The 20,951-nt window shown below is 28.6% G+C and overlaps 2 protein-coding genes across 2 annotated transcripts in view; one reads left to right on the forward strand and one right to left on the reverse strand.

The window, feature by feature from the left end:
- LOC129962603 (phosphatidylserine decarboxylase proenzyme, mitochondrial-like) overlaps positions 1 to 9,819 on the reverse strand; it is a 64,034-nt gene extending 54,215 nt beyond the window's left edge. The window contains exon 1 of the mRNA XM_056076422.1: positions 9,597 to 9,819. Within this exon, the coding sequence (XP_055932397.1) occupies positions 9,597 to 9,667 (71 nt within the window). The 5' untranslated portion in view covers positions 9,668 to 9,819. The remainder of the gene's footprint in view (positions 1 to 9,596) is intronic.
- LOC129962602 (protein aurora borealis-like) overlaps positions 3,563 to 20,951 on the forward strand; it is a 102,083-nt gene continuing 84,694 nt past the window's right edge. Inside the window, exon 1 of the mRNA XM_056076420.1 lies at positions 3,563 to 3,680. The gene's annotated coding sequence lies outside the window, so the exon portion shown is untranslated. The remainder of the gene's footprint in view (positions 3,681 to 20,951) is intronic.

Consider the following 20,951-nt stretch of genomic DNA (forward strand, 5'->3'; position numbering starts at 1 on the left):
AATGTTAATAACTTGGATAAAAAAAATAACTAAGCACGAAAATATTTTCTTACTTAAATTTTGGCTATTCAATTTTTTTACACAGAAATAAGACTGCGAATGAAAAAAAAGGGGGGTTCCTTATTATACGTAAGCATTTTCGGAAAACAGTGCGTTATCAGAATGTTATCACGAAATCATGAATTTTAAGGTATAGCAGTAGCTATTTATTCCAATCGCCAAGGAAACTTTCATGTTTTACATTTCTTTCGCATTTTTCAACAGTAAAGAATTTGTATCCATTATTTCCTCCTTTGTCTATTGTCTACGCTTGTTTCACAACATCATTCCTAAAAAAAATTTGCAAAGAGTCGATAATTTAGTGACCAGCATATTTTAAATTTCCGCATTCCACATAATGTCGTCTTATCACGACAAAGATGGCATCGCTAAAAATAAGTCCTACATACACCAATCTTTAGCAAAATGGCATATCCACGATTTTTTTTTTTTTTTTGCAGTTAATATTTGATGAACTTTGAATAATGTTCAATAAATCATTAATTGATTACTAAACAGTTCCAGAACTCAAATGATGCAAATATTGAATTCTGACAATTGACGGAAATGTTCGAATTCATAGATAATATCAAGAAGCTATTAATAAAAGCAACCGATGGAACTGCAAATGGCACGAAGTGTGCCAAAACTGCATTCGGGTGTTTAGATGATCTTCACCCGACTTTATAGACCCACCGACTGTAATTGGAAGTTTATATTCCTAGTACAACACGAAAAAAAAATCAATTGGATCGAATCTCACGAGTGTGTAATACTATTTACTTCTAAAAACCTCGATATTAATATTCAAGCATCTCTCGTAGAACGGAAAATGTTTTCGATTAATAAAAAAGCTGAATGATGATGATGAGTATAAAATGTAAAAATAATTAATGCTCAAGTAGCGTCTTTACTCCAGGTAGTATTGTTTCAGAGAGATTCCATCATAGAATAATCTTCAAATCATGCAATATAAGATAAATAAAAGAAAATTTTTGATTTAAGAAAGTTAAATTCACCTTAAATATATAATTTGTGTGTGTGTGTGTTTTCTTTTTGTTTTTTTACGGATGGAACGAATTTAGCGCATTAAAAGTGCAAGTTAGCCAAAAAAAATTTAATTTCATATTCTATTCAAGTTTTGTAAAAAAAAAAAAAAAAAAATGCAAAACCTTGCAAGGTAAGTTTTATTTGCTTGTTCTTCATAGAGAGATACATACATTTGCCAGAAAATGTCTGCGTACAAACGAAATTCTAGACAGAATAAAAGTATATTATAGTGACAATATTAATTTAATTTTTATTTAAGGTATTTCTTGAACAGTTCATTAAACGTCAGTAACAATTTCAGAACTACAACACACATGGTTTTAAAGTAATAATAATAATAATTTTAAAATTACAAAAAAAAGTTATCAGAAAAAACTTGCGTGTAGGTACAAATTAAAAGGATATTTGCAATTTAATCTTCATTTTTTAGCCTCCATGAACTTGTAAAACAAGTATTTAATTTTGTTAAGTAAATTTAAAATTGCATTTTGAAGATTTTTCAAAGATAATGCTATTGTGTTTGACTTCAAATGGATTCTAAAGAAAAAGAGATTACTCCGGATGATCATCTTAAGACTAAAAAATGGAGGTAAAACTCTTCGAGCAATTAACAAGGTAGTTGGAAGAACTAATTCTTCTATCCAAAGAGTGATCAATAATCACAAGTCATCGAAATCTGTTATCTCAAAGCCACATATTGGTTGCCATCTAAGCTGACTTTACGAGAAAAGAAATATATCCTGAAATCCGTATGTTAAAATTCAAAGAGTAATTGATATTAGAGAAATATTTAAAATATCTCTTCACATACGAGAAATACTGAAAAAGGCCGACTATCATAGCCGTGTAGCTCGTAGAAAGCCACACATTCCAGCTGTCAGTAAGAAAAAACGTTTACATTTTGCTAATGAATATGTAAATAAACCGTCTGAGTTTTGAGAAAAAGTAATATTTTCTGATGAAAGCAAGTTTTGTATCTCTGGTATGGAGAAAACAAAGTAAGGCTTTAGAGAAGCAAAATATTGTGCCTACGGCGGAGGTGGTGTCATGATTTGGGGATGCATGGCAGCAAGTGGAGTAGGTTGATTAATTTTTATAGTCTCCACATTAGTTCATATGGGATATCTGAAAATATTAAAAGAAAATTTGAAATAGAGTGCACAAGATTTGAACCTTGGCGATTACTTTTGGTTTCAACAAGACAATGATATAAAACATACTGCCCACAACGTAAAACTCTGGCAACGTAAAACTCTGGCTTAAACATTAGTTGCATACTCCTCCACAATTGCTAGACTTAAGCCCCACTGAACATTTATGGGGCCGACTGGAAAGCAAGATTCTGCCACATAATTTAACAATGAAAGATATGCCGAAAAGAATGATTAGGATGGAATAGAATAATATTTCATTTGAGAAAACCACCAATCTATGCCTAAACGATTGACAGGGGTTCTAAGACATAAAGGTTATCCAACCAGATATTAAAGTTTAATTGACAATCTATGGAAACTATTTTTTGACGACTTATTTCATCTGTACGCAAACTTTTTCTGATAGCTTTTTTGTGTAATTTTAAATTATTTTTATTATTACTTTAAAACAATGTGTGTTATATTTCTGAAATTGTTACTGATATTTAATGAATTTTTTAAGAAATACTTTAAATAAAAATTAAATTAATATTGTCACTACTTTTATTCTATCTAGAATGTTTACTGCGCGTTTGTATGCAGACATTTTCTGGCAAGTGTACATATTACTTTTTTCCTTCGAAAACTTTTTACTTTAAGAAATAAAACTAATAAATGTTACAAAAATATAAAACTTTATATTCTAATTCTAGAGCATATAAATGAGAGTTAGCAGCAGAAACTACTCGAACGAGGGCGGATGATGTCAAACATTGCAAACAGTAATTATAAATTTCATTGAAATCCGATTAGTTGGAGAAAGATTTAATCGTAACCATTTAGACAAACGAAATATAACAGCAGATAACGAAAATCAGCAAATCGTTATAATCCTATCTTCCCTTTTATGTGTACCATTAACTTTTAATTTTTGTTCCAAATATAAGATTAATAGGATGTGAGATAATTATTTAGTCAAATGTTTAAAGCCAAAAGCTAAATGGCAAACTTCGAAAATGATATAATTTTTTAACTTTAAATGAAGATTTCGGAATTATTATTTCTATAAAACAACTGACCATAATTTTGGCAATAAAATAAATTACACAATTTTTCGACGCAGGTCTTTTCTTAACATTTAAATAGCGGAATTTGTAAGGCGATTATTTCTGGCCCAGATAAGAGACAACCGATTCTTGATAAAGTTCAAAATAGAATTATTGCACAAGAATGCAAAACGTTGCAGACATTTTGTATTTCATTCCAAGTCGTGTTACACCACTAACATGACACAGCAAAGTTGGTCGCTCGACAATCGACATGTTAGCAGTGAATAGATAAAAGGCTTAAAGAAATCCGAGTCAGTCAGACGGATATTATACAAGAGAGTCATAAACATCACAAAGAGATTCGTGATAAAAGAATAAAAAAGAACGAAGGAATTAGTTTATAGTTTATGTAAGTAAATCATTTTCTCTTTGCACGGAGATTTCAGGAGAAATTGAAAATTATACAGAAATATTTTTCCATTTGTGAACTGCGAAAGCAGGTATTCATTTTTTTTCGCGAAATTTTCCATGAAAAGAATAAAATAAGAAACAACACTTTTAAGATTTTATAGATCTCAACTCATGTAGAGAATGAATCGAAAAAAAAAAAAAAAAAAAATCATGAAGTCAAACGGAATTCGAGGGAAAATGAAAAGTAATTTCTTAATGGAATAGCTTTTTAAAACATTGTGCCGGAAGATCAATGATGGGAAAAAAAGTAACTGAAAAGCATTAAATAGGCCAACATAATATGATTTTTTTTAAAAATTGCAAAACACATTATGAGTATGAATATAAGCATTTTGTACAATATTTTTATTTCATATATCCGTATAGTAATAGTTAACATTTTTCCCTAATGCAAAGAACAAGCGTAAATAATGTTTAAGTCAAAACAAGGTATGGGGCAAATGTTTAAATAGTGTTAAAGCTCGTTGCTAAAAAACACAGCAAGTATGTTTATTTTTTAATCATATCTAATGACTATATACAGTTGTATTGAAAAAATATATACTATCTATAACATAATATATATTTTTTATAATCTATAGCATAATTATAACATATATATTAATTATAACATAATAATGCTTTTAAATTAGCCTTCTTTCTGCGAAATACGTGTTGAAATAAATATTACCCACAGAATACAAACATATACAGGGTAGAACATTGGACGTAAACTAACATATATGGTACACCTGGAGGGTGAGACTAAGTATCTTTGGAAACACTTTTTGAAATTTTAATTAGAATTTTATTTAATTATAAATTAAGCAAAATTTTAACGCTTTGTATAAAAACTCCTAAAAATATTATAGCGCAATAGGATGTCGCATTACTTAATTTTTTAAAGCATCAGAAAAAGCATTTTTTTTTTCCATACAATTTTTTTTTTCCTTAGAAAATATTTTTCAATATATTTTACAAAACTTTTCATTAACGTAATAAAATACAACTCACTTTAATTTTTGCTATAAATATTTCACATTTTTTTCAATATTAATTATTATGCTATGACCATTCGGTTTATTTATTTCCAAATTGAATGCTTTTAATAATATTTCCTAAGATTTTTTGTAACTTTATGCTATTTACAGTTAAGCTTAAACTTAGAAGTAAGAAAATAATGAAAACTTTTTAAAATTAGTCTATTTTCAAACATTTGTGCTCCTTCTTGTAATATTACTGAATACAACGGAGTTTCAGTAAATTGCGGATTTAACAATCATTACGTATAAAACCTACGTACAAAGTAATTTCTCGCATAAAACATAATTGCAGACTATAAAGCATTCATGTGTTATTATTATCGTTATCTTTTAAAGAACATCGAAAAATTGGTTCATATCCGGTGACTACTGTAACTCCCTCGTCTCCTTCAAAATGAACGAGTTACATTTTATTTTTAAACAGAAAGAATTTCAACTTCTTATATTCATCCTCAAGTGAAGATATTACATATAAAGATATTTCGTATTACTTAAAAAGAAAAATGAATTCATAGACAAGTGTATAGTAAATAATACAATAAATCCACATTTCTACACTCCTTTAGTGACATTTTGACCGATTTAAAAATCACTACATAGAAAACTATATTTTCGTAACAATTAATTTGACTGACATTCAGAATAACTCACTTCCGATATTAAATGAATTATCCACTGAAATCTGCATGCAGCATTTTTTCTCTCTCTGTTATTGAGTTTTCAAATAAAATGAATTCGACTAACCAAAGCAGCGCCACGATGTCTAGTCAGAAAAAAAGCCAAATTTCTCGACAAAGGCAAACAGCTTCTATTTCGAAGATGTGACGAAGCTTCCAATCCTTTAATAAATTAGAATTCTTCAGAAAACATGGGTGAAACACATTATTATTTTTCCTGTCAAAATGATGGGTAGAGAATAACATTTCCATAATGAACTCAGGATTTCCGAGAAATCAATAAGGAATGACTGTATCGAGTGATTTACATTACGATTTCAGCAATAATCAAAGCAAAAAAAAATTTTTTTTCTAAAGCGTTTATTTTTATAAATTAAATAATGGTAATATTTTTTCGAAGCAAACTAAAAATAATGACACATCTCGTATTCTTTTAAAATGAGACTTATTGATTTCGAAATGCAGAATTTAAAAATTTATTAAATCTTCGAAATTCATGCAGACCATTAAGAGATCAGGAAATGAAATGTAATTGCAAAAAAAAAAGAGAAAGAGAGAGAAAAAAGAAAGAAATTATTCTATAAAAATAAAATGGCGCAAATTAAAAATAAATTTCTTAAAATTTTAAGTAAAAAATTAGCAACAAAGTTCAAAAGAGTTTTTTTTTTAAATAAGAAAATAAAAGTTTAATATCATTCATTTTTCAATATTACTTTTATACTTATTATGAGTTTACACAATAATACCCATCATAAATCTATTTATTAAAAAAGAAAACATTCGATTATACTTTTTTGTCCTATTTTTGTTTTCATCCTTTATCCCTTCATAACTCCAGTGTTTATTTAAAAAAACGTTCACAATGCTAAGTAATTAATACATTCCATAGTCAAACAGTAAATTAGATTGGTCTCTTTATTGGACAAAAAGAAACCATTATAAATCACGAATAATTTTTTGCAACATCAGCATCTAAATGTAAATTAATCTGTGTTGAAATATCAGAAAGGGAGGGGAGACATTTAGCATTCGTTTTGAAATAAAAACATAATCTAGAGCTCTAATTTCCTCGAGTTCTTCCTGAGGGTTCTTAATTCTGAAAACAACGAACTAATAATAAATAAATAAATTCTGAAATTAATTAATTATTTATTAAAATAATTAATTCTTGAAATAATGATAATGTTAGAATTATATATATATATATATATATATATATATATATATATATATATATATATATATATATATATATATAATACAGAACAGGGATAATGCATTTTGATTGATATTTGTATCGTTCGAAAGTGCGCATTAAAAGATATAAGAAAACTGGATCACCCACCAGTTTTAATATTTTTTCTGTTTAAGAAATCCAAAAGAATGAAGAATTCAAATACTCACATTTTTGAGAGTTCTAGAGAAGAGAAAAAGTACAAAATGAAACAATTTCCAAAAATAAGTTTCTCCCTTTCTCTCTCTATTGGCAAGACGATAAATGATCCTTCTCAGGAAAAGATACCCCAAACAATGCATTCACTGGCAGAGATCAAGAAACCAATCACTATTCTAAAGAATACTGTTTTTGAATTATGAATTTTAACAATACGGATATTTGTAGCTTTGTCTTGTAAGTTTTATCCCAAATTATCATGAATAATTAGACTACTCATTTATATAAACTAATTAGTCCCTGAGTAATAAGTAAGACTTAAATTTTTAAATTTCAAATTTTTTGAAAAAAATTCAAAATACTCTATTTATATACATAATATTTATTAGTTCCAGGAAAGCCAGGTTTTCTCTAGGAATTTTTTTAAGTGAAAATATAAAGTAAAAATAGCACAACCTATAATTAGTTAAATACACAAAAAATTATAAATAATTTAGATTGGTAAGAAATTGCATTGATTGAAATCCATTCAGCAAAACCTTACTGCAAAGAAATGTATAATATTTCATAAATATTTTTTATGTTATTTTTGGAAAAGTAATTTAGGATAAAACTAATAAGCAAAAATGCAACCAGTAATAATTATTATCCCAAAAAATATTGCAAGGCAACTAACATCATCTCCCAAGAAATTTCAGTTGATTCATTTGTTTCACTCCATTTCTATATTTCCTCTTCAAATATAAGATCTAATTATATCTAAAATACTGAGCGCCTAAAACTAAATTACAAATCTAATTCCTCAATTTTGAAAAATTCAACAGAAAATTAAAGAAATGCATATCGTGTTCCATGTGAAAAAAATATTTGCAATCTCAAGATGATACATAGTTTGAAAGAATAAATTCTTGATTTTCTAAAAAAAATATAGCTTTTTTTTTATTATTATTATGTAAAATTTACACAAAGAACAGAATATTGGTTCTCATGTGTTTTCTTAGCGTGTACGAAATTTCGCATTAGTTGCGAGATTTTGTTATAGCTCTTCAGATACTTAGTTCTGGAGAATTATTAAGAGCATTCAGTCATCAAAAACATTTGAAAATTGAAACAACGTTTGCTATTACTAGCCAATAATTTAAAAAGTTAAGAGAGAGAGAATTAAAAAAAATCATTAAGGTCATAAGAACTGCAATAGAAAGGCACATTTGGTTGTTATTTGACAGTTATCGGTCAGCGATTTAAGCCGAGAGAGCGTCTCTTGTTTTTTCGTAGCGCCAACTAGGGACAAGAGTAAGACTTCGCTACTTCATGCGTCACATTCGCTTGCACAACCTCCTTTTTACAAGGGAGCACATTCACACACCTCACAGATAGAGCACAAAAGAACAACCATGCCGAAGCCGGGACTCGAACCCAAGAAGCGCAGATCACGGAAGACGCGTACCTCTATGCCAGGACGCCGGCACACAAGATATAAGATAGCAAATGCATAATGCTGTTTCCAAACATGTTTAAACACATGAAAAGCTAGAAAAGTGATTTTCCAATGTCTTCTCCTGTCAAATTAATAATTTTCTCCTAGGTTTTTTTTTTTTTTTTTTTTTGCAATGTAGCTAATTTCCTCTAATTATTTTTTCTTCATTCAAGTTGAATTTTCATTGGATATTCATTAATAAACATAAATTCACGAACAAGATCTATTCAAGAAATATTCGTTGCTTTATATATATATATATATATATATATATATATGGGTTATAAGAGAAGGTTGATTTACTTAGCTTACTTAAAAAATAAATAGCATAAATGAGGCTTGTATTATATCTTCAGAATCTTTGATTTAATTTTTCGAAAAAAAAAGAAAAAAAACCAAAGAGTACAAATTTATAGGATTCATAAGTTTATACAAAATCTTGTAATAAAAGCAGAAATAAAATATTTGCTTAAAAAATAAAACAAAAATAAATAAATTTTTTCTTAAATTAGTTTTTAAAGAATATAAATACTCCCCAACAATATTAATTTATAGGCTGACTTTCCAATTATACGCATATTAGTGAAACTTTCCCAGAAATAACAAGCATGAAAATAATATTACAAATGAGGACGTCATCTACAGAATATATTTTGATCAAGTAATTAAAATAATTTATAAAATCATTTACAAAATATACTTTTGATGTAACATTTTAAAATAATTTTTAAAGAAGTTTCCTAACTTATTACTATTTATTTCAACTTGATGCAATTCCATTGATGCTGTTGCCTAATCAGTAAATAAGCTATATATTTCATTTTATTGAGGTATTCGTGAATTTCGATTAATGTTAACCCGGCAAAAGCTAAGAACTACGATTCTGGAGCATACGCCAGAGAACACACCTTCATTCCTTCCTTCCTTCCTATATATTTCATTTACTATCTAATTGTATGATTTACCAATTGAAAAAACTCCATCAATTAGAATAATTATGAATTTTTTTTTTTTTTTTTTGCTGTTACCATTTATTTCACAAAATAACATATTAACTAATAATTACGAATCACTTTTTGTTTTCATTTCATTCTATTTTCCTTATTACAAACAAGGAAGATGGCAAGACAATATTCCATTATTTTGTATTCATCTGCATTCTGTTCTTTAGTATGTGTGTATTTTCAAAATTAAACTTATTTATAATGTCTCTGATATAAAGAAAGCAAGAGCATGATTAATTTTTTACAGACAATCAGACAAGAATGATAGAAATTTTACTTACTGTGAACTTGAAGATTTGTGAACAAGCTGCACATTGCATGCTACAATTACAGCCAACATCCAAGATTTCATGCTTCGATATTTTCTTCAAAACCACCTCGACTAAAAGACATAAGGATTTGTCATTAAATCGACGAAAACGATAGGATGACTCGTTCGTTTTAACCGGTAGAATTGTTCGGAGGAATCGATAACACGTTACTAACACGTGCACCATACGGATGCTAGCTGTAAGCGGAATGGTTCCGAGTTTGACAGTTTCTTTTTTCTAACGCATGAAGCGATTGGCAACCACTAAACGCTAAAAGTAGCTCACTTTTGGCGAAAAATTGTCCTTTTTGGCTTTTTCATTGCTTTCTCTTGATTTAAACCACTGATTTTAGAAAATTGATATATATTTGAATATTTCATCATTGCCATTTTATAGGTATTAATATCGCTAAACCATCATTGAAATTTAAAAAAATTATTGTATAAAGTATATGTAAAAAATAATTGCAGAGATAATTTTTTTTTATAATACTCGAATACACACTTTTAATCTATGAATCTGGCAATACTCTGATATTTTTTATGAAATTATTACATGCTTAAATATTCAAAAAAAAAAAACTGAAGGATTATGGGCAAAACCTGCTTTATGTTTTAGTATAAATCAATGAAAACACTCTTCAACTGCAGCTTCTATAACTAAAAATAGGTAATATAATAGGATTGGCTATCTTTTAATAAGAAAATAAAGTTTCAACTCTACATTTTTAAAATTAATATCTTTTAAAAAATTGTATTTGAAATAAATTTGAAATTTGTCAAAAAAAAAAAGATTTAAAAAAATATTTGATTTGCTTATAATTATCTTGAATCTTTAAAAAAGTGGATTTTATTTGAAGAGTGAGACAGAATTGTCCTTACACTCAAAAGAAACAAATATTTATGGGTTTCACCATACCGAGCTAAGAAAAATAATAACTGAGCAACATAAAACTCATTACGGTTTTCTTATAAAATAGTTTAATTTCTTAAAAAAAATATTTCAACAAGATGAGTGACTTTATCGAAAAATTCTATTCTAGTTCAATCGAATTGTCCTTTGACTTGGGGGAAAAAAACAAAAAAAATAAATGAATGCCGTCATTCATAGCAGCAATTTTATAGGTGTAAAATGTTAAGTTGGCTATCCGAAACAGGCCTCGAAATCTGCACCGGATATGTTAAAATGGAAGGGATGTGATCAGTAGAAGCACTAATATTCGCGTTTAAATAAAAAGTTATTAATCTGAGTGTAAAAGTTTGAATTTAAAAAGTTGTGGATACTAGGAAAACCAATAAAATTAGCTGTAGAACATTAAGTTAGTTTAATTAGGTAAATAGTTTAACTGGAAAAAAAAGTAAAAATTAGGAAAAATATTCTTAATTTTTTTTAAGAAACAAGAGCGAAATTTTTAGAATTCCACTTAATTATACGTTACATAAAAAAGAATAAATAATAAAAAATTTCAGATGAGATCTGCAATATTATTACTATTTTGACTCATTCAGTTTTGTAGAAAAAAGTCATTGAAAAATACCTTAAATACTTTTGAGTTGTCCGCAATCAAAGATAAAAAAATATTCTGCAGTTGCAAGTGGTATCTTAATTATCTAATTACAAAGTGAAAACTAAGTTTTAAAGACAAGAAAATCCAATTTTGGAAATATATTTTCTAAAAACTTTAAATAATTGTGTTCGTGAAGGTGAAGGTCATTAATTCAGGCTCAATAAATTGGGATAAGATGCTGATGACACATTTAATTTTCACTTTTTTTTTTCGAAAATTTCTTTTATGATACTTGAAAAAGTAGAAGTAGAATAACACTTTTAAAGTAAGATTTTTTTTACCCCGTTTGTGAATTCTGATTGATAGAAAATTGAATTAAAAGCATTTTTTAACAAAATCAAATTTTTCAAAAATGTAATACAGATATCGATCTAAAAGTTTTGCCAATGAACTGTACTTAAGTGAAATTCCAAAAATTTTATTCAAATTTTTTTAAAAAGTAAAATATTTTTCCAAATTTGCAGATTTTTAACAGTATTTTACATCTGACCTGATTAAACTATTAAAATGATCGACGCGTCATTCTACAGGTCATTTTAATTCCTATAAATTTTATATTTAAGTTTTCCCTTTACGATGGAGAGCTTTTTATTGAAATACAAAAATTTAATGAGTCAACTTTCACCTCATTGCTTCACCCTCTTTTTTGCAATCTTAGATGCCTGTTTTGGATAATCAACATAATAGTTGCTGTGTATTTTTTTCCTCATTTTGATGCTTTTCGTAACAATTTGATTGGACTGTAGAATAGTATTGGGATTGACAAATTCCTGAAGAATGGTGCCAAATGTTGCGATAATATAAAATGTAACATATCGCAAAAAATATCACACCCACTGAATAATATTTTCAGGGGATCTCTCAACCACGGAACTGTGCTTGTTAAAAAGTATAAAAAGTGGTTAATCCTGTTTCCTTTATATGTTGATTTTATATTACATTTGATTGATTTTTTAAAAAATATTCTTTTATTGAATTTTAAGAATAGAAGCTGCATAAATATGCCAAGTCCACAAGCCGACAATTTTAGAATTAACTTCAATTTATTTCTGCTCTGTAGGGCATGACATATACGAGGGTAAAACTGGTGAAAAACGCGTCCGTTCACACCGGGGCATGAGAGAAAAGGTGTGTAGAGCTTTTCCCTCAATTCTTTTATTGAGGGATTTTTATAGGAATTTCTTTGACACATATCCATTCAGAAAAGGGAATCTTAGTATCTTTGGAAAGAATGCCGTGGGCAAGATTTTCATCCCTGCGCTTGCAACGTGAGAACGGTATAACCATCAAGTTTTTAAAGCGCGTGTTTGAATTAATTAAATAAAAGAGTGAGATTTGGATCAGGAAAAAAAAGGAAAAAAATTTCGAATAAAGTAGTGTAGTCTGATAAAATATGTCTATATTGTCTGACAAAGATTTAAAAAAAAAGTAATTAATTAGGATTAAAGTCATATTAAGACGTGACATTATACACACACATATATATAGCTTATAATGCCAGTTTTTTTCTAATATATTTTTCTTAAAAAAAATTAGAAATATTTTCTAAAAGATTTTTTCAAGAATATCATACACTTGAAAAAAGCTCTTAAATTTTCTCAAGGGTGGCAAACAAATGGCAAAATCTGATGCTTCTCTTGTCTGTTTCTTTATTAATATAAATTTTTAATCCCTGTAGCTAAATAAGGAAATTCCTATAAAAGAAAAAATAGTTAAAAAGGAAATAAAAGTTATTGCTTAAATATTACCTATGATAATTGTATTACGATAAATGAAGCAGTTTTGGGAAGCAGTTATATAAATTTCACTAACAAGGCTGATTTTTTTTTTTCTTTTTGCATCTTTTAATATTCTTAAACAAAACAGTATAAAAAGAAAGAAAGTCAAATCTCCAGTTCGAAGCATTGTAGATTTATAATATTTTATGTTTGATTCATTTATTTTGTCTTCATTTGGCTTGATTGTGTTCTCTGCTTAACGACTTTTCTGCACTCTGCAATTTGCAGACAGAATATCAGAATAATGAAAACAATGCCACCTTAAAAAAACATTATTTATTTTACAGGCTACATTTTTATAACATTTTGCAGCCGTTTCTAAATCAAATTTGTAAGTTCACAGAATCATATTTAAGAAAAAAATATAAAGTTCAAGATACCTTTATAAAATTTAAAAAAGGAGTATACTGAAGCAAGTTATGGAAACTAAATAATTTAGGAATACAAATATGCTTGCCGTTTAAAATGCCTGCCTTTAAATATACTGCTGTGGAACCGATGACGGAATTAAAAGATTGCAGAGAATTTCAATAGTGAATAAGTGATACAGATATAGAGATAAATCATTAGCCGTTATATAATAAATTTTTCAAAATTTAATTTTACTAAAATTAAAGAAAAATTTGCACAGAAATAAAATTATTATACCCAAAGAGCTAATATTTTTTTTAAAAAATTTTATTTTAATGTAATGCGAAAGTGATTCAAGAAAAAAGGTCAAAATTCCGTCCCTCCTTTAGGTCTTTAAACGTATTTCATGTATCATGCATATACTACAATGTACAAAAAGTATGTCAGGCTAACGTAAAACGATTCAGCGAAGGATTTTAAACTTCACAAAGGTAAAAATATAAAACATCCGGGCTTCTTATTTCATGTTTTATTATTACTTATATTATTGTCACAGTTTGTCTGCGACAGTAATATTAACACTGCAGTCGCGTTTAAAGAATTCTAATTATGAATTGCAATTTCTTTTCAAATGGAAGGGGTCACGAGTAGGGTTGGGCGCTGAGGGAACTTCATCTTGGCGATATATCGCTCAGCGCATATCGATATTTTTCGATCATCGTGATATCATTATTTATTTATAGCTATTATAAGTTATAAATAGCATCTCTTAACATATTGACTGATCAGAACAACTCCAAATAAAATTAAGTTTCAATTTATATAATAAAAAATATTTGTTGTTTTTTTTAAATAAAAATATTTAGAAAACATTTAAACAAGTGTTTTCATGTATTAGAATATGATTGTTTATAGATAAAAATTTTAACAAAAATTTTGTATGAAGGTGAAAAAAAAAATGAAGAGCAACAAAAAAAAAAAAAATAAATAAACACTAACACCGATAACCAAAACGAAATCGAAAAAGCAAATGAATTGTGAATATTGATTTATTGTATCGTGATTTATCGTGAACTATTATTCATGATCATGATTTCGATAGATCTATATTTTTCAAAAATATCGTGTTTTTTTTTTTTTTTTTTTTTTTTGCTTTGCTTTGCTTTTTTTCGATAAATTAAAAATCGGCACAGCCATAGTCAGGAGTGAAGAAATAATGGGGCTCAAAAACTGAAAGTTTTGGATAACTATGAACACGTTTCAATACATGGAAGGGAGTTTTAGATGCTACTTTACTTCTCTGTTTATGATACACATTTCTGGATAGCTAATTATTATAGCGCATTTGAAAGGTGTCTATATGCCACTTTAAAAAAATATGAAGCAAAAGTATGATACAAAAGCAAAATATTATGTTTCTTATAAAAAATACAATCCCCCCTCCCGTTTCAAAGCATCCAAGCTCAATAAAATAATTTCTTCCACGCCATTGAGAAGACCGGATGCGAACTAGCAGGTCTCTAACTATGTTAAAACCAGAAAATAGGAATTTCATTTTAATACGTCAAGAATTTGAGGAAATGGGACATTAAAAGAACCGTCTGATCCTACAAAAGACTCCTCAAAAATTATGTCACGTTTAGTGAATTGTGACAGTTAAGCAACAACTCGAAAAAAACAAATATAATAATAATAATAATAATAATAATAAAAACTAAGCAAAAAAAAATGAGCAATAATGATTATTCACGGCCCTTCCTGTTGTAGATTGAATAAGTGGCTGTCTTAAACAGCTTCATTCAAGGATTCTGTACTAAAAGCATCATGAAGAAGACGTGAAATACATTTAAATAAAAAACATTTATATTTGAAAGGTTGATCTTCTATCCACTTTTTTGTTATCCAGCCTGTTTTTCCGGCAAATTGAACTGGAAATTTAATTTTTATTACATTGGATGATAAAATTGTCGTAAATTGAGGGGGAAATTTCGTAGTCGTACCGGTAAATTTGGATTGATCAATGAAACTATCTGAATGAATTATTATTTACATCATTCATTCAGTTGCAAGCATATCTATATGATCCGCCGTTACAATTCCATACTTATAATACGTGTAAAACAAAAATGATTTCAGAATAAGCATGTGATTTACATTCATTTATAATTATTTGATGCTATTACTTTTATAAGGTAAAAGAGTGCCCCAAACAAGTGGAACAAGCATTTGTTTCCTTAACTACTGCAATAAGTGCAAAGATTCATCAAATAAGGTACTCAAAGGTGTGAAAATATTTTGGTTTCTTGTATAAAGGGTTCACAAAAGGTTAGAAGAATTAAATTTTTATACAACCCTCATAGCAAAAAAATGCTAATGAGTGAAATCTTTTTCTTAACTCAGCAAGGACACAAAGTTCCATGCTTCTATTGGAAAAATTTGCTGGAATAGTAAAAGGTAAATTCATTGACCAATCTAATATTTTTTCATACTTCTGACCGGTTGTGAATATATATATATTATATATACCGGTGAATATATATATATACCGGTTGTGAATTATATATATATATATATACACACTTATTTATGATACATATAACAAAAAATTATTTAAAAGGAAGATTCCGAAACTAATATGCATCCCTGGACACCTACACAAAGTTGCATTCTTTTAACAATATGTGTGCCTATGCGATCGAGGTAGCACTTGTAATATTGACTTTTCGAGTACGGCAGTTAAGATCTTTTTTCTTTCTTTCTTTCCTTTTTTTTAATAATAGCCAGTCACCCCGTTACCACAGAATGAAGCCGTGTAAACAGGGATTATTTTGACTGGTTGTTATGCTCATTCATTAACCAACGTTTTCTTACGAGGACAACAACCAACAAAGTTCAAAGAATCTTCAAACTGCTAATAAAAGACTAGCAATTTTTTTCCATCATTTTTTTAATGTTTTTAAATTTCCAAGGTAGTATTGTGTATTGTGTTAAAATGATTATTATCCATAATACATCTTTCTCATTGAGGACCGTCGGCAGAGATCTGCTGGACGTGTACTACCAAAGCTAATTCACCTCTTCATTCCTACATATTTTCATCCAAACTGACTGAATATATTCGTTGCCATTCAACACAGCAACTTACAAAATGGATCTAGCCAAGGAGTTTCTAAAATTGTTACATTATACATTTAAAGAAAATGGCTACTGGTGATAAATCTTTTGCACGAAAAATGAATTTTTACCGTTTCAAAATGTATGATAAATGTAACATTAGTTTATCCAAACTATTAAAGCAACATTCGTTTATCCAAATTTTGCAAAAAAAAAAAAAAAATCTCAGAAAAGAAGAATCTGATTCTACCTAAGTTAAAGTTCAATTGTAAAATTCTGGACGTCAATCCTGTAGTTGTCCATGTAACCTTTGTATCAGTCCGTGGACTATATGGATACCAATTACTGCGTTGAAATATTTTCCACCCCATCATTTTTGGAATGTTAAATTCTGAATTGAATATTCTTTGACTCATTTGAAAAATAAGTGGAAATGTCAATTTCTGCATCACATGTATAACGCCTCATTCTCACCTTTCCTCGCCGGCAGTGTAACCATACTAATCGTACTGTAAGCACACTTTCTTGAAGGATGCCGGGATATACGGAAACCAATATTTTTATTCTTCTATTACTAGATCAGCATTATGACTACAAACATCATAAATCGTCAACATGTCCAAACGTTCTTTGTTACCGAAATATGTCATTCTTTTAATGCGATTTCAGTTACTAGAAAAGTTTTATTTCTTTGCTGCATTCTAAAGCATCTCTGAGATATCTGAAACGTTCAGTTTCTCTTCCATTTTTTGTAAAGTCGATGTTGCAACTTCCAGCCAATCAAAGTAAATGTCATTACACGCGATTAGCAAATTTATTTCAAATCACGATGATTGGATGTGAACAAACATATGACACTTTTTCTGCATTGAATAAATTTGCATTTCTGAAATAAATAATTTTCATCTAAATCTGTGAATAGCCTCTCTAACTTTAAAAACAATTATATTTCGACACATTTTTTTGGTGGAAACGTGAAACTCTGTGCGCAAATAGGTAAATGTAAGAGAAATATTTTATAACCTGACATTTTTACATTATGAGGGATGCATAAATATTTAATTTGTTAGCTTTTTACAATCAGTTCTCAATAAAAGCCAAATTGTTTTTATACAACTTCCCACTTTATTTAACTTTGTATTAATGAAACTTTGTAACTAGAAGAGATGCCTATATGGAAAATTTTAGGAAATAAAAAACTTGCTCCACCTTTTGGGGACACACTGGATGTTTGTTATTGTTTCAAAAAAGGTATAAAACAGATGATTTATAGATCAATATTTCCTTAGATCGTATTTCAAGCTTAATTATTGTATTTTACTGTAAAATTGTATTTTATTAGATGGCATTATCAGTTGATGAAGTACAGGATCGGAAGCGTTTAAGTAAAGAAAAATTGGAAGATGAAGAGCAGATTTGTTAATACTGATTGGTTATTTTTCTACATTGAGAATTCTATGAACAACAGAAATGGAAAAAGCAATAAAAACAAAGAAAGCAGACAGAAAAAAAAATTGATAATTAGAAAATGCTCACTTTGGAGCTTGTCTCTGAGCAACTCTAGAAAGTATAAAAATTCGCTCATTGCGCTTTGAAGATCCCACCCATTTTTTGTATATTTTAGTCCACTTCACAGATTTGACGCGCGCATCGGCATAAACCTCATCTGCTCTCTTGATTTGTTTTTCTCGTTAGTCAGCTTCTGCTTTGGTTTTCTCATTGTCACTGCAGAAATTCACCTGCTTTAATACACATTCATTTGCTTTTGTCCAAAGTCATTCGTCGAAAGAAAAAATTATATGTATCGATGGGGTTTCTAAAATATAACTGAGCCGAATATAGTTGCGAATCTTCATTTTTTTCCCAAAAGGAGTAAAGTCGTTTTTTCAAGGCAGCACCTCGCGTGTGTGTGTTTGAAATATCTTTTGCATCATTGCTCATTTCTGAACCGCCATCGGGTGTGACGTAAAACCTGTTTGATACAAGATGAGCGTATTCGAATAGTATTGGAGAAGATCGGGAATAAAATGTTTATATATATTGAATAATTAAAATAATTATTAATTAAAGTAAATGCTTTTATATTATATTTAAATATTTGTTGTTTATTTCGCAAGTTATGCTATATCACACTTGGGAGGTCATGTGAAATGATAATTTTTAATGCTGTATTTGCTTGAACTTTGCTATTTTCTTATAATTTTTCACAATGATTAAATTCTTTAATTTTTTAACAAAGAAATCTTTAACTAAAAGTGATAGCTATATTTTCAAGAATTTTGTCTCTTAAATAATTTTCACCACGGAATGCAAACAGAAAATGAATGAATAAAGACATATTCCTTTTCTTAAAAGTACTGAAATAAGAATAAAATGAAGCTAAAACAAATCATTAAGATGTTGTTAAGTTAAAAATGTGTTGAAATATGAAACTGAATCGATGAGCTGTTATTAAAAAAAGTGTCGTAAAATTTGCAACAAAATTCCTTCACTGGGAAGAGGGGCAGAAGATCTGGACCACTGACATTTGACGAACGAAATCCTTATAATTTCTATTTAAAGAGTAATATCTGCTGACAAAGCCATTCCCTAAATCAACTGTCAGAGTTCATTAAAGCTGACTGTCGTCGAAATATCTAGTGTCGATAGAAGGATGGGTCGCTCTCTTCTAATTTCTTGACAATTCATTTCATTTTTTGCGGAATTTTAATAATAATATTTCAGACTATCACCTGATCTGACTCAGTTTTATTTTAAACCCATTCTTATTCAAATTTTACTCTGTAAAAATTATTAAAATTGGTTTTTTCATTTTCTTGAATGCGAGCATATGAAGAAAAAATATTGTTATCGACAAAGACATTGACTGCAAAATTTTGACAAATCTTCACATTTTAGTATCACTCATTTTTCGAATAGCCTACCTATGAATATGATTAATCAAAAAATGAAATAAGCAAAGTGAATGAAATTTGGTTTGTGCTTATGAGATTACAGATTTCCATCAAAATTTTGAATGAAATAAGATGTTTGCCAATCTTTCCGTCCAAATGCAAGTTAGAAGCAAAAAATTAAAACTGAAACCATTGATAGACTGATAGACAACCATTGATAAATAGATTACCTAGAGATATAGTTTTATTACAAGAATTATAAATCTGTATCAAATTTTGGCTATACCCATCAGTAGAATGATCAATCAGATCGTTCACTCACCAAAGCAACAAGTTAAATGAATGGATTAAACCAAAACTGTGAATAGTTATTAAATTTTGGTAAAAGTCTCGTTTTTGTATTGTCCATGTGTATAAGAGCCCCTACAACTCAAAATTCCTAAGAGCTAGATAACTGAAATCTGCTGCTGTTTGTTGTATACAGACGACCACTCTGCCACCACTGAACAAAGCAATATCGACAGGTTTGTTGTGGCCGACTGCTGTCTTTATCATAATCCATCCATATTACTGGCAAATTCTCCAAATTGGCATCCTCTTCGAGACGGTTGGCCCCTAGCCACTGACCTTCCTCCCCATCTTACCCTACATTTATCATCCTGTTTTACGTGCAGCATGTCAATACTTTGAGAAAATCTTCTCAAAAAATTATCTGTATTCCTCCAAATGTGCGCATCACAGCAAAAGAAAGGCAAACACTTTTAAACTTTTAAATAGTTGTCAAAAAAAAAAAAAAAAACTGTTGAAATCTAATGAGTGGTCCGTTCTATCGTAGACCTAAACCGAATGAGAAAAGACTCGAAAGTTAATTTTCTTCAAAGCTGCGAACACAAAACGAACTGTATTATCTAAATTTATTTGTCGTGAGATTAGAGAGATTACGTTTGGATCATGAAAAAACAGTTAAACAAACGGAATCTGCTTAGGGAAGCAACAGACGGAGTGACGGTAAATAAAATTCACATTAACGAACATACATGTTATGTATGAATATATTTTTAAAACTGGAACTTTTTTAATGAAACGCTACAAAATTTCGCGTAACCGTTTCAGATTTCAGATTTTATCTTTCCCTTCACAGAAACAAGAGAAATTTCGTTTGTTCTTCTTATCAAGATAATTGCTTCAGTAGTATCCCAAATGCAATGAAATGCCTTTCTTTTAGGAATGAAATAAAAAATAATATGATTTGAAAGATTCTGGAAAAAACGTGTGCCAAAATTATCTTTCATTTTTTTGTAACCAAAGTAAGTTCCATTGTTCTAGTTAATGAGAGCAGATGAGAGTTGGCATACAAAATAATGATGATGGTGATATGGAAGTAATTGTAAAAAAAATAATCGCAAGTGAATATCTAGTCATATAAAATTTATATTCTGGGGAAAACAGGAATAAAATTATATTTTAATTAATAAGATGTCCTATTGCTTAAAAATCATTGTTTGAAGAATTTTTCTTCCATTTTTTTTAAGTTATATTATTATTTGAACTCGCTCATTTATTTTTAAAAAATGTTTCCATTTATAAATTTTTTTACAAAATTTTTAATCAATTTGAAAAT

The sequence above is a fragment of the Argiope bruennichi genome, chromosome 3 (genome assembly GCF_947563725.1).
Source record: "Argiope bruennichi chromosome 3, qqArgBrue1.1, whole genome shotgun sequence".
Lineage (NCBI taxonomy): Eukaryota > Metazoa > Arthropoda > Arachnida > Araneae > Araneidae > Argiope > Argiope bruennichi.